Source organism: Emys orbicularis, chromosome 10, assembly GCF_028017835.1.
Source record: "Emys orbicularis isolate rEmyOrb1 chromosome 10, rEmyOrb1.hap1, whole genome shotgun sequence".
Lineage (NCBI taxonomy): Eukaryota > Metazoa > Chordata > Testudines > Emydidae > Emys > Emys orbicularis.
The window spans coordinates 63,258,833-63,273,957 of NC_088692.1; the positions used below are offsets into that span (position 1 = coordinate 63,258,833).

The 15,125-nt window shown below is 41.2% G+C and overlaps 1 protein-coding gene across 1 annotated transcript in view; it reads left to right on the plus strand.

The window, feature by feature from the left end:
• Positions 1–1,178: 1,178 nt before the first annotated feature.
• The window catches only part of SLTM (SAFB like transcription modulator), a 31,190-nt gene continuing 17,243 nt past the window's right edge, over positions 1,179–15,125 (plus strand). Inside the window, exons 1-6 of the mRNA XM_065411511.1 lie at positions 1,179–1,399; positions 2,421–2,508; positions 12,976–13,040; positions 13,434–13,625; positions 13,900–13,947; positions 15,010–15,037. Of these exons, the coding sequence (XP_065267583.1) occupies positions 1,220–1,399; positions 2,421–2,508; positions 12,976–13,040; positions 13,434–13,625; positions 13,900–13,947; positions 15,010–15,037 (601 nt within the window). The 5' untranslated portion in view covers positions 1,179–1,219. The remainder of the gene's footprint in view (positions 1,400–2,420; positions 2,509–12,975; positions 13,041–13,433; positions 13,626–13,899; positions 13,948–15,009; positions 15,038–15,125) is intronic.

Genomic DNA, 15,125 nt, shown 5'->3' on the forward strand with positions numbered 1-15,125 from the left:
TGGTTAGATATCTTTTTCTAATTTTCAACCTAAATTTATTCATGGACAATTTATATACATTTGTTCTTGGGCAGGGGTGAAAGTAACTTACAGGACTTACCGGTACTGCCGGAGTCCTGAAGGGGGCATGGCCTCATCCGGAAAAGGCGAGGCCTCAACCGGAAGAGGCGGGGCCTCAGAAGCTGGTGCGGTCCGGCACGGCGTACTGGCTCTTGCCGGTACACCGTACCATACCGGCTTACTTTCACCTCTGTTCTTGGGCCAACATTGTCCTTTAGCTTAAATAGTTTTTTCCCCTCCCTGATGTTTACCCCTTGATGTATTTGTATAGACCAATTATATCCCCTCCAGCCTTCAGCTGAAGAAGCCAAGCGTTTCCTCCCACAAAACAGGCTAGACTTGGAATAGGAGTTAAGACAATTGAAAAAACTGCACCTCATTTTTGCCTGTCAAGATAGGGCTCCTGGTAGCGGAGAAAGACTTGAAAACATCAATCCTAAAGGCTCAAAAAACAGAAGGCAAATACAAAGAATCCCCCACTTATTAGTTTAAATTCTCATGATTTCTAAGCCAATCTCATTATTCTGGGAGGGGGGATGACTCATGGTTTTTGAGAACTTGGGGTTGGCGCTGCTGGAGTAGCTTTCAGGAGGTTTTCCTTAGGCTAATAGAGTTTCTTGAGGAGAATGTGACTCTACCATTGTGGTCTAGCAGCTCCCAAACCTGAGAGGCCCCAGAGATGCCCAGGGAGCCCAGGGCTGGCTGATCAGAGGCTCTGCACAGTGGTTCCTGGGCCTCAGTGGCTGCCCATGACAGAACCCTGGGCGCCAGGCAGGAGCCTTGCAGAGAACATACCACAGCCCCCAGCGGTCTTTTCTGACAAGCTCTCGGGGCTGCAGTCGGGGACAACGGGAGTCTCCTCAGTCCTGCCCATGGCCAGCCCCACCTTCACCTCCTCCCCACAGAGTACCCCCTTCTCCCAGCCCCCAGGCGGAGACCAGAGCCCCCCAGACACGCCCCCTGGCGCAGGGCGGGCAGGCTGTGCTGTGAGGGAGCGGGGCTCAAGGTAAGCCTCGGGGAACAGGAGGCAGCCGGGCAACGCGCATGCCCGTTTCAGCCAGGTCCTCTACTGCCGCCATCCGGGTACTGACGGAGGGAGGGAGCAGGCGGCTGAGGGGGTTTCATTGTGCGTGCAGCTGCCGCGCTCACTCGCCCTAAAATGGCCGCCGCTGCCGCCGTCTCCTCTCCCGTCGCTGCCGCAGCCCCGTCCGCGGGGCCAGCCCAGATGGAGAGCAAGAAGATCACCGACCTGCGGGTCATCGATCTCAAGTCGGAGCTGAAGCGGCGCAACCTGGACATCACCGGGGTGAAGACCGTGCTCATCTCCCGGCTCAAGCAGGTGAGAGGCCGGCGTAGGCCGCGCGGCCAGGCCGGGCCGTACCGTACTTTGCTCTCTGGTTTCGGGAGCCTGCTGGGGCCTTGCCCGGCTCTGAGCTCCTGCGGCGGGCGAACTGCTGCTGTTCACGGCGCTGCCCGCGGAGGGGTCTCTCCGCCCTTCGCCCACGAGGACCGCCGCCGCCGCGCACCCCCTGAGGGGCTCGTCTGGCCACGCAGCCCTGGAGCCCGCCGCTTGCGGTTGGGGGTGGAGGCTGGAGGTGGTGCCCGGGCCGCAGGTGCCCTGGGCTGGTGCCATCGGCCTGGTCTGAGCAGAAATCTGCATTTGGACATCGCCATAGCTTTTTTTCATCTGCCAGCTCCCTTCCGAGGTAGGGGTAGCGGCTCCTGGGAGCCCCGTACTGCGGGATTGAGCCCAGCACACACAGCCAGGCGCCTCTCCGGCGCTGGGCTCCCCCAGGAAAACAGCCTGGCCCTAACCCCACTTTTGCCATTGCTCAGAGTTGGCATAGATGGCTGACGCTATTTGCGTTGCTTGATAAGCGCAGTGGTTCTGTTGCCCCGGCACCCTTCTCTGTTGGCTCTGTACGGGGCCTATTTACAGCATAAGACTGTCTGCTTTCTTCTCCCTTCTGACATCGACTGAACATCTCAAGGTATGGCTGCCACGAAATTACGTGTGGCGAGTTGCCGGCCTGTGCAAATGCAGGAATATTCTTGTAATGGTATTTTCCTAGGGCTTTGTCCTGGCCTAAATGATGATGTCTTTACATTTAAATCGCCCTGTATCATTACGTTTTGTGTGAGTAGTGTGTTGATCTGTGTTACATTTTGTAAAAATGTTGCACTAATCACTTAGGCTGCTGCCTTTAGGATTATTTTCCTCTCCTCAAGTCTTAAACATACTATCTAATCTGAATCCTTTAAGCAATATTTTGTATTTAGGAAGAACAAGTAATTAGGCTTTTTTGTATGTAAATTATCAACTTCTAGTTAAATTTTATAAAACATTTTGTCTTATTTAGGCTATTGAAGAAGAAGGAGGCGATCCAGATAATATTGAAATAACTGTTTCAGCTGATACACCTATCAAGAAGCCAACAAAAGGCAAAGGTTAAAACCTGTTAATGCAAATTATACTGTGAAAAATCTATTTACTTAAGGTTTTTAAAAGTTTAATTGTCAAATTAAAAATAAGTCTTCACCTGTTGTGAATACTGAGAAATAGTCCTTGTGGATATCTGCCCAAATTATTAGGAGTTGTCCTTGATACAATTTTGTCCACTTGTTTATAAATGTAGTCAAATAGGGGCTCCCTCCTCCCCCCCAAAAAACAACAACAACGAAAAAACAAACTTGAGGACTGTCTGTGTGGTACTGACTACTCTCACATATTTACAGGTATCCGCTACTTACTGTTTTTCTGGAAATGCTCAGCCTCAATTTAAGATTGTCATCCAACTTGAGAAAAGAAATAGTGTCATGTGATGGAGGTGACTGTACACAAAAATAATAGCGGCCAGTCTAAAATTGAATTGCATGTCAATCTTAAACTGAAATATTCTTGCATAAAGAATTTTTGAATAAGTCTTATCTGTACTGCTTGGGATAAATGCAAAAAGAAACAACATAGACTAGTGACTTGGTTTTGTTTCGAATAGTCAGTTTCACTTTCTCATGTGAAATTACTGCATTGTTAAGGAGGAAACAAAATTGTATGGAAGCTTGAAAATTTAGAAACCTTTCTACTGATCTTGTTACACAGGGCTGTGTATTTACCTCCTTTCAGGTACAGTGTTTACCTCCTTTCTTCTTCAGCCCTCTAAATCATGAATGATACAGGCAAGTTGCATCTTAGGTGCATTTAACATGTGCAAATTCAGCTTTGCGTGGTCGGCAAAAATGGGGGGGGGGGGGGAAAGAACAACAATATAAAAACTGCATCTGTAGTGCGGGCGATTCTGCCTGCCATTGAACTCAATGAGTGTTTCACTATATGCGGTTTTCCCTTTACGCACTAACCGCGGAACGGAACCCCCGCGTAAGATGAGACTTGCCTGTATACACATCACTATATTGAATTAGCTAGCCTCTGACAAAGTCCCTCTTGGATAGTCTAGATCTCCAACCTGTTACTCTGCCTTCTGAGAATATTACTGTGTGGGGCAAGTCTTTGAAAGCTGCTAGTTAAGATGTGGCTTCCAGCTTTTCTATAGAGTTAAATTGTGGGTTTACCTATAGAATATGAATCCTTCCTTTTTTTCAAAAAGATGCCATCTGTCTTAAGACAAATTCTCACTTTCTCCTCTCACCCACTCTGAAAAAACTTATGGAAATTGATTATAATGGGATACTTACTTGATTCACATGTGTTTCTGTTAACAAAGGTCCTTTGATAGAACCTGAATATAATTCACACTTCATATTTAAATTTTATAACATTACAAACACAGTGCTAGGCTGACTGCATGGAAGAATTATACTCTTACCATATTCCGATATGTTCATCTTCTAAAGTGAATATCCTGGAGGAATGTATTCATTTGTCAATATGATCTGTCATATTTTCCCAGTCTTGTCTTTTCAGAACAACCAGATTTTACCTTTTTTGGTTACTTGGTTAGGATTATATGCATTCATTTAACCTCATGATGTTGGTCTCCCCTCCTGCTTGTTTCTCTCTCCTACTGTAGAGCTTTAACTTTTCTGCTAAAATGCTATTACTTTAATCTCTTATAAACCTAACAGTTTCCTCCAGTTAGAAAGACTAGCACTTGAAAAACACATTGGTCAGCTTGTCCCAGGAAGTTTTCCCTGGTAAGCAGGGGAATTTAAGCCATTAATTTCTTCGGAAACAGAGCTTTGCTTTAAGACTTAAAGTATGTCTACACTACAGGTTATGTCGGCATAATTTATGTCATTCAGGCATCTGAATAAACCACCCCCAAGCAACATAAATGACAGCGACATGAGAGCCGGTGTGAACAGTGCTATGGATGGCACTCTCCCGTCGGCATAGAGCATCTTCACCAGACATGCAGCTGCGCCACTGTATGTGTAGACAAGCCCTAAGACTCTAGCCATTCTGGTTTCAAAAACAGTCCTCCAATGTGAACAGATACAGTTTTCCCTCCCTGATGGACTTTGCTAACAAACTGCTGTAGTGATCTTTCTGCTGCTCATAGCTTTCTCCAAGCAGCTGTAGGGTGAAGCTAATAAGTATCTAGCAGGCTTTACTGATGCTATTCAGAACTTTATGGTAAGGACAATTTTACTGCTCCCTGATCTTGATACAGCTACTGCTGGGGTGGGGGAAAGCTATGAACAGCAGGGGCTGCCACTGAAGTTGTAAGGGAAGTAGTAGATCCATTAGAAAGAGGCTGGAGGAAGGATAAGATAGAGGAGAGCCTTCTTTGGAACATCTGTGAAAGGGGAGACTAAAGCTTTTTCCATTCAAGTAGCAACTTCAAACTTTTCAGACAGCAAATCAGTTGAGGCTTTCAAAATTTAAAAAAAAGCTAATAGGCGTCTATGGTTTCAGGCTGAGATAAAACTGAGTGCTAAATAGAACTTGCTTGAATAACTTCTGTTGTGCCTCTTCACTCCTGGATTTAATAGCTAATTCCTCTTGTGTGCAGGCACTTTTTTTTTTTTATAAAGATCTTGCTTCCTTACTCTCCTGTTCAGTGCTGAATGCTGTCACCAAAATGTTGTTCTGGCCACATGTGAAGATCTTAGTAACTTAGATGTCTAGGTCAGATTAGTAGCTCACCTACAAGGAATTATGTAATATTTTCTGTGAAACATTTTTAGATGTGACCATTCTCCTGGAGCATTTGCAACCCAAATGCTGCAGCTTTGTGCTAATGCTGGGGAACTTGAGATTGAAACATTTTGTCTATAGCATAAAATAAAACAGGATGAATGAGAAGTAAACATTAAAACAAGTTTTTATACCAAGATGCTAATGCAAGGACACTAGTTTGTTAAACTATGTTTAAGCAAGACCCATTGGTCTCACATGACAAACTTCCTTTCTTGTCTAATTTCAGGCCATAATTCCAGTTTAAAGGCAGTGTGTATTGGTGGAAGTAACATGCATCTGCCTGTAGATATCTGACCCTGTTACCACCTGAATGAATTTGGTTCCTTTACTATCCAACCCCATTGTATCGCTAAAAGATGTATATGTACTAGCACACGCTATAGTACTGTTGTCTTATTCCTCCACACTACATAGCCTTCATGTCCCTAAATTATGTAGTGTCCTCCGAATGTCAGTTTTTCAAAAATAATAAAATACTTAAAGATGAGGCACATCTCTACCCCAAAAAACCCCCATAGTTTTCCTGACTATTAATGACCTCCACCAACACAGAATTGTGTAATCAAAATTTTATTCCACAACCTTTTGTCTGTCAAACATGCTACTTGTCATCATTACAAAAACTGTACACAATACTGCTGTGCAGTAAAACCATAATATCTTATCCGAGAGAGACACATTTGAAGTGACTTCCACAGTCATGCCACTTGTTCCATCAAATTTCTTGGTATAAACCCTGCTATCTGTATTCACATACATTTCCGTGCCACTACTCCCTGGTTACCTATATCTCTGTCTGATAGTTTTCAATAGGCATCTGGCTCTCCACAGGAAAAACTGATTGCTCATCTGTTTTATACTAGATAATCTTCCACCACCATTTAACTCAGTTTCCTTTGGAACACTCCTAAATGCCTCAGTCTATTAGTGTGATCTTAGCTCTGTCCCCCTTTTTTTTAATTACTGGGCACTGTCCTGCAGTATTCACTCACCATGGATGGTGCCTCTTCCAGGGCTGAGGCCTCCCTTTGAAGCCTCTCAACCCATTGTCGTCCTCCTCACTCTGTGGGCCCACTCTTGTTCCAGGAGCTGCATCTTCCTCTTCGTGATTTGGCCCTCCAGTCATGTCACTGTATGATTTCCTCTTCTGGGGTATAGAGTCTCACTGGACCTGCTATCCAGACAATGCCACTCTCAGTGGCTGGTAGGAGAACCTGGGCCTGCACACTATTCTGGGTTCCAGCAGAGAGACCCTGTAACATGCAGCCAAGGTCTGGTCAGTCCCCAGTCTTGCTGCTCGCTCTCTATGGACTGCTTCCTACTCCACTTCCCACATTCTTTCTCCTCTACCCTTTTCTCTCCTGAGGGCTTGTCTACACTTAAGCGCTGCAATGGCGCAGCTTCATCACTGTAGCACTTAGTGAAGAAGCTACCTATGCCAGTGGAAGATCTTCTCCCATTTGTGTAGAGCTCTACCTCCCTGATGGGGAAGTCCTCCTGTCAAAGTAACGCTATCTACACCAGGGTTTAGATATGTATCACCGTCACTTTGGGGTGTGGATTTGCCAAACCCATGAGCAGCATAGTTATACCGACATAAAGTTTGGAGTGTAGACCAAGCCATACTATACTTTTTCCTCAGGACCAGTGTCTTACTCTTTCCGTGGGTTCCCTCCTTCCCTCTCTAATGAACAGAGGATGGCTGCAAGTTTCCTTACTGCAACCCTTTCTATTGTCAGCTTCTAGGCTTTATACTAGCCCAGCCCATGCCTGCTCAGCTGAGCTTCATCTTCCAGTCAGGGGTTGCTTTGCCAGCCTAAGCTCCTCAAGCTCCTATCATGCTAACTGTCCCTGTCTCAGCTTTCTTAACCCTATCAGGGCTGATGTGGGATGAACACCCTGTCTTGAAAGCATCTATATTTATAAGGTCTCTGTGGGCAACACACAGTCTCATCAGTGTTTCTGAAATGTTATGCCACACTGTGAGCTGGCCCATGTATAGACTAATCAAGTCCTCTAGTTCAATTAGCAAGCCTTTAGGGGAGACCAATGATTCTGAAATGCTTCAAAGAACGTAAAAATGGCATTAGGTACTCTGTTCCCTGCTCACACAAATGACTTGAGTTAATCTTGAAGTTCGTTTTGAATTGCCTGTGACACTATATGGAATATGGGTGACCATTTATTATAATATTGATACCAATATCGCAAAATTGCAATGAATCTTACAAGATATGCCATATAAGGTATCAGTGGAAAAGTTGATTGACTACATATAAACTTAATTATATTTAGTCAATCATCTTTGTACTGTGAGATATAAATATATGTGGCATATTTTTATATCAAATTTGTGCTGTGTTTCTGGGTGACACCCTGGGACAGATTGGCATCAGCACTATCCAGCCTGCTTAATAACCTATTAAAGGCAATCAGCTATACAATTAACCTGTTGAGAGAAGACAGGGACTACACCTGGTACCAGTCAGCAGGACATGTAGGGACATGCCTGTAGACAGGGGACTCCCAAATGCTTTTCCATGCCCATGTGCTATAGGTTTGTGTTTTGGGACAAAGGAAGTACAAGCCACATGGCAAAGGATGTAAAAAGGCAGCTGCATGTTTTCCATTTTGTCTTCAATCCTGCTTCTTACCTCTGGAGCAACTTCTCTACAAATTGACACATTAAAACAAAGGACATCCAAGCTTTGGATGTGTTCCATAAGGACTCTACAAGCCAGCAAACTCATCAATGCTGCTAAGAACCTGATACATACATAAGACTTCTGAGTCCATACATCTGATTGCTTTACCATTTAACAACTTTCTTTTTTTGTTCTTTTCTTTTTATAATAAAACCTTTAGTTTTAGATGCTAAGGGATTGGCTGGCAGCATAGTATTTTGGGTAAGATCCAAACTAGTATTGATCTGGTAAAGTGGCTGGCCCTTTGGGGATGAGAAGAACACTTTATATAGTGAGCAGAATTATAAATAACTCCTCACCTTACTGGACCTATGTGCTGATTGGGAGCCAGAGAACTGGAATGTGATAAAGGGGGCTGTGTGGTTTTTCTTTTTCAGCTTCTTGATAACCAGTGTGGTGGGACAGGAGCACCGTTTGTGGCTGGTTGGTGAATCTAACTTCAGTGTTAACCACCAGTTTTGGGAGAAGCTGCTCTCCTTTTGCTGCCTGCCCTGTCCTTGGCATTTTGAGCGTTGGCTTCCCTAGGCACCACAGGTCACATTGCCAGCTAAGTCTTTCCCTTGATATTAGTTCTATATTAGTAAATCTTCATGCTGCCGTTCTTCCCAAATTGCTGCTACAATTGTTCTGAGTAGAACAACCCCAGAAGAAGCTAGTTTGAACTCATCACCAGACATAAAGCAGACTGAGGTTACCCTTTTCAGCGTTGAGCTGTTTTTATAAAAAAAAAAAAAGATGACGTCTCCAATGCTCGGCACTGGATTCAAAATCATAACTGGTCTGCTGTCTCAAATATACCCAGTTATAAGGATAATCACCAAAGCTGTTGATGATGCCCCTAAGCTTACATAAAATGTTTATGCTTAACAGACTCATCATTTGGCAGATTCCTTTAAGCAGTTTACTCAGTTACAGTTTGCAGGCATCTGGGTATTGCATGGCTGGCTTCACCAGTTAAGTTGTATTCACAGATTTTATAGCATTCCAGTCAACAGCAAACCAACCACTGACACTGTTACTACCTCATGAGACTTGTGAGAAGGCATCCTTACCTGAAGTAAAATAGTAATGAACTACCTTTATTTATTTATTTATTTATTTATTTTTTAAGAAAGGGATTGGCAATATGTACAGATGCAAAGAGTATGTACCTCCAAACTCTAGACATCTCCATTGCTTAACTCCTTCTAAGTATATTACCACAAACCAAAGACTTATTTTTCTAATAGTTTTTCATGTGCTTTTTGTTAACATTAGCTATTAAATACCTTTTAAACAGATCAAATATATTCACTTTAAGCAATCTACCTGAAACTACAATAAAAAGAGTATTTTCGATATTTCTGTCTGCAAACTCTATAAACCTATTCTCTGTCCAATTTCAATATAGTAATTGATCATTTCTGACTTGGCTCAGGTTTTTTCTTAATTTAGAGTATTGACAGTGGCATACTGGAGAAGCTATAATAAATTTTAAAATATCTTCAAAATGTACCATATAGGTTTGCAAAAATAGGAAAGTGTTAACTTTTATGTGAAGTTAATCTTATTTGGGCAAATAGTGACACTGAAGTCAAGTGAGGGTTGCAGGATCAGGACCATAATAATTAAATGCTATTGCAAAGTATTTTTTTGTAAAAGAACAATCTTTTTGGGAAAGGGGCCACCTTTGCTGAATGTGGTGCCTACCAAAACTGGCCTGATTGGGTCTGCTAGCTGCTACTGCGGGGTAAATAATAAATACAATAATCACATTTCTCACCTTTTTTCCTTAAACACTAAAGGTTCTAAAATTCTGCATATTTGCGCATCAGATATAATTTGGCCAATACATAACTAGTGCTTGATTTGTTAGCAAAGCTTTACCTTTAACACCTACTCACATTCATATTTTAGTTAATTAAATATCCTTTTTCTCATAATCCACTAGACCCTTAGGCGGTCTGAATCATCATTTGTGTAAAGGGTTGTGAATGAGTAAGACAAGCAGAATAGTTACCTGGGTCATGTAAATGAGTTGGGAATTAAATCTGCTTGCTGATAGCATTAAACTGGCAATTAACTGTGTTATGAATCCTTTGCCCCAGTCCCAGCTAGGGGGAGTGGTAGAGTTCAGGCAGGAAAATACCCATGCTTTAAGCCAATAGAGCTTTTTACAACATCTGGCAGTTTGAATCAATAGCAGTGCTATAAGGGTTATGAAGTATGGTGTCTAAAGTAGTGCCTTTCTCCCAAAGTATAACTGATACAGTATTGCATTCCAGACAACTTGTATTGATTGCTTAAGTTCAGGCACCCAGATTTGTGGCAGGCTCTGTTAGCAACACTGGTGTTTCAACAGGTGTTTGTTGGATGACTTGGAAGTAGGAACTTCTTTTCTGTGTGTTGCCACCTTGCTTTGCTTCATAGGCACTACCAGGTGTTCTCTAGCGACAGTAACATGTGTGCCTTTTAACCCCAGGTATTGGTCCCTTAGATGATGCTGATCTTGCATAACAATTGTTCTCTCGCTGAAAAATGCTTTCTGGGGGTCTGACCTTAGCGGTGTGGGCACACTATACAATGCTGTCCTTGCTCACCTGTGGATGGACCAGTAGTAATCTAGTTCATTTACATTAGCACCATTGATTATTACTGAACACTTCAGTCTCTGAAGGCCTCTTTTTGTCAAGACATACTGTCAATATTAGAGCCATGTTGCACTAACATTAGAGAACTATCTGCATCAGCACCTTTAAGTAGTAATTGCACTGGAATAAGTTGTATTGATACTTTTTTGAGGGGGTAAGGGCATCATAGTTTCGCTTGAAGATGACTGTCTTTTCTCATACTTCGAACACTCTTGTAACATCAAGGAATAAATGTGGGCTTGCTTTTATTGCAATGTATTAAGGTGGATTGCAAGTATTTGATCATCATGGAGAGAGAGACTTGGAGTAACAGCAAGTGTCCTCCCATCTGGTCTAGGCTATACCAAAAAAGAAAAGAAAAGAAAAATTTCATTCTGATGCTCCCATTCATTTGGCTTCTGATGAGGACACTTTCAGAAATCCGTCTTTCAAGAAAGATGCCTTTGAGTGCCATAATGTCTGAGGACTTTCATGTTGGGGGGGAAGGGCACCTCTCCCCCCCAGTGGTTCTAGTTAATTTTTCCTGCACAAGGCAAGCAGATGAATTTTAGAAACACCCTTTGAAGAGTCTAGAGACTGACAGCTATTCAATTAAATAAGCCTTTGCTGGACACCTGTAGCATCAAGAACACTTGCCTCATGAGCATAGTGTGTATGTTTATCTGGATACCAGTGCAGGAGAAGTTCAAGGATCCAAGGTAGAACATGGAGAAGCCCCGTGAAGGCCAACAAAGCATTCAATTAGATGACTGATTTTTGTGTTTTTTTGTTTGTTTTTGTTTTAAAGAAGCAAATTGTGAAGCCAAAAGGACAAGTACAAAAGTCACTGTTCAGTAATACTGCTTTTAGTTACATTTAATTCATTTATCCTTTGTTTATGTGGTCTATAAGATTGTTGGAACGTACCTGAATATAGCTGCTACTGGAGCGATACAAATTGCCCAAGTTTAAAAAAAAAAAAAAAAAAAAAAAGTACAATTCTAAAACAGTCTAGATTAGACTCATGTTTCCAAGATCTGAGGATTCCATGGAGTGGAATGGATCTTTCTGTTGTGAAGTCACTCACTACCTAAGGAAGACTAGCTTCTTAAAACATGCCTTTTGATCATAACTTTTTCGTTGCCACTTGTACCTTGCTAATTTCATGGTATTGCACTCCAAATATAAAGCAGCAATGCTAAACATGGCAAAAGGATGCCTTTTAAATTCAAATCTGAATTGATCTAAAAATGCCTTTATAAAAACTAGTTCGGGCATTTACGTGTATCTTACTCATGTAACTAATGAGAGAGAACAGTCAATATGTGCCCTGTTTGGTCAGGAAATTTGCAAGTTTTGAAGTACTGTTTAGAACTTGCCTCTTAGAAGACTTAAAAAAAGAAGTTGATCTCTTTCTTCAAGAGACAAACATGCTTATTACATCAGAGGTGGATGTGGGGCTGTTTGTGCTAAGGAGTGATGAACTTCAATTGTCTAGATATATGGTCCATTCACTGGACGAAGGGGGACGGTGAAAAATTGAAGAGCAAATCATTGTGTTCCCAGTGTCAAATACACTAAGTAGCAAAAAGCCTCTATTGGCGAAGTTCAATGATCATAATTGCCCAGGTCATCCCAGCTGCATCTGGTCATGGATTCCAGCAGAAACCCAGTTGCACCAATTCTGATCAGAATGTGCGTTTTTATCTTTTCTAAAAGGTTACTCACAGGCTGATGCTTGGGATTAAGTTGTTCAGTGTCTTTTATTCATGGAATTATTTGAAGTGCACAACATCTGGGTTACTCATCTAGAAAGGATAAGTGATGGGATCCAGTGGCGTTCTCAGTCGCCTTATCCACTCCCTTACACCCTCCCCCCCCAAAATACACACACAATGCTAGATTTGTGACAGTTGTCTCTGAGAGGGAGATTGCCAATATTTTCAACTTCATAGGAAATATTCATTGCCAGGTCTTAATTCTAAAGTTTAGCACCTAGAGTTGGTTGCTAACTACAATTATAATAATTAAAGATCTAAAATAATTAATATAAAAATAATAATTATTAATAAATAAACTTCAGTGTTATCAGAATTACTACATAACTTCTTTTTAAATTTGAGAATTGAGTCTGAAGAGCAATGAGTAAATTCTAAAGGGGGAGGGGTCAGAATTGAAGAAGCATCATCTTGTTAGGTGGGTCTTGTTGACTGCACTATCCAATGATTACATACCAACTCCATTTCATAACCCTTGAGTTTCATCTTAAAACATAATGTTCTTTGGGAATTATACCATGGTGAGTGATTCAGTTGAGCTGTAGTATTATGGAGAACAGTTAATTGAACCCTACTTCTCCCGCATCATAATGCATATGAAGTCAAGCCTTACAATAGGAGTTGCTTTCAACTGTAGTCATTAGCGTATCCTGTCTTTTTAGGTAAAAAACAGGAAACTGATGAACTAAGTGGTGATGCTTCAGTGGAAGATGATTCCTTTGTCAAGGTAATAACTAAATTTATTTGAGAAATTATATACTGAACTGTTCCGGTCAGGTAAATGAAGCAAAGTTTTAGCTGAAAAGCTCCATTTGACACAAGTTAACTTAGATGGAGATGTAAATCCTTGTTCATGCTGTGTTTACACTACTACAAGATATTTGATCATCTCTTATTACACACATTCAATTATATGGCTTGATTTATCTTGATGCATAACTTTCTGCATGTGAGCATGCTGTGTGCTTCAAAATAAATGGGAACTCTAGGAATGACAACAATAAACAATGTTGAAAATGTAGCTGTTTAATATTCTTTTGAAGAAACAATGGCTCTGTTTCACTGGAAGGAAAATCTAGCTTATGCCTCTAGTTATACCATATGTTCTTCTGATTGAAAGGAAAGTGAGTTGGAGGTTCAAGATGCAAGCGATCAAGATGGAAATGATGAACTGAAGGACTTTGAAGAAGCTGGTGAAAATGAAGAAGAGAACTCGCATTCTAAAGAACAGCCTCCTTCAGAAAAGAAAAAATATTCTGATTCAAAACAGGGAGAGACAACAGAAGATGCAGAGAAGGATTTTGAAAGCCAGGTACCTTGCCACACTTGTTAAAATCTATATGAACTTTCATCAGAAAAACACATTTCTGTTTAGTCTGTTTAAAACTCTTTGGGAAGCTAAAGTTTGTCTCTTTCAGTCTGTTATTCAGCTCACTAAAAGAGGTAGTACTTACTTTAAACTCCCCTGCTCCTCTTAATCTGTTTTTAGGAGTACAGAGCTGAATCTCCTGACTCTCTAGATGCTTTTGTAAATATCATTATTATTAGCTTGTTTGGCAAGCCCCTTATCTGTGTTTTCAACTTAGGAAAATGATCTTCAGGACACAGAAGATGATACATTTCCAACTGTCCATGTAAGTTCCAAACAGTCTTGTTAAACTTGTGATTAGGAAATTGAAGCAAAGCCTGGCTTAAAGTGACCTCCTTTCTCAGTTAAGTTATCAGGCTTGCACCTTTTGAGCTTCTGATGGTATAATACAGATGTTTACAAATGACTACAATGCAAGATTTGCTCACTATATTATGGATGGGCCTGGACTTTGAGATGTCCTCTCAAAGTGACTATACTTGGCTCTTGGGGGGGCATTATACACACATTTAGCTAATCGACCTGAAAATACTTTGAGGTACCTCTTTAGTAAAACTTGAGAACTATATGTAGTATTTCTAACACAATGTATACAAAACCCTCCTCTCTTTCATTTCAGAACTTCATTTCCGAAGTTAAAATTTTAAAAATGATGTTCTGGAAATGAAGGTTCAGATACCTTTTTAAAAAGGTAAAATTCTTCCAGTTCTGAAATTCATACAGAGTTCCAGACAAGTCTGATGAAGACATCCAGAATGTGTGAAATATATAGTGGAAACAGATCATCTTCCCCCTCTCAGTTAACCTTTATAACCCAAAAAAGTAAACATTTCTTAAACAGCATATGTATCAGACATTTGTTGTATATTATTCAAACCAGGGGCTCTCACACTTCCCAGGCTAACACTAATTAATTGCCTTTGATGAAACAGTGCAACAGAACAGAGATCATATTACTTGTTACTCTTGTTCTGAAGACGGTAACTCTAGAACACATATCAAGTAACACTTTGACTACAATAGAAGTTGGTAACATGTTGCCACCTGTTGTAAATTCCCTTTAATGGAAAAGGGAACTTTTATAGAAAGGGAACTGTTCTTAAGTGGAAAACAAAGACGTTACTGAATGCTGTGGTATGAATTCTCACTGGCTACAAAAGATGGTATAAACAATGTGTACCATCAACTTCTAATTAAACTTTTTAGTTTATGAATTAAGGAACTGTTTCCAAAAATTTGGATTACTGTGGACTTGAAATTCATAACTGTTGTGCTTAAACTCTCGTAGCAAACAGATACTTAAACTTGATTTCCCCCTGTCTTGCAGAATGGTGAAGAGGAAGAAAATGAAAAAGGTATGTTTTGAAGTTTAGTAGAGTTGAGAGGTTTAAAAACGCCTTAAACTGGTAGATTAAAAGTGAAACTTGCTTAATTTTTAGTCTA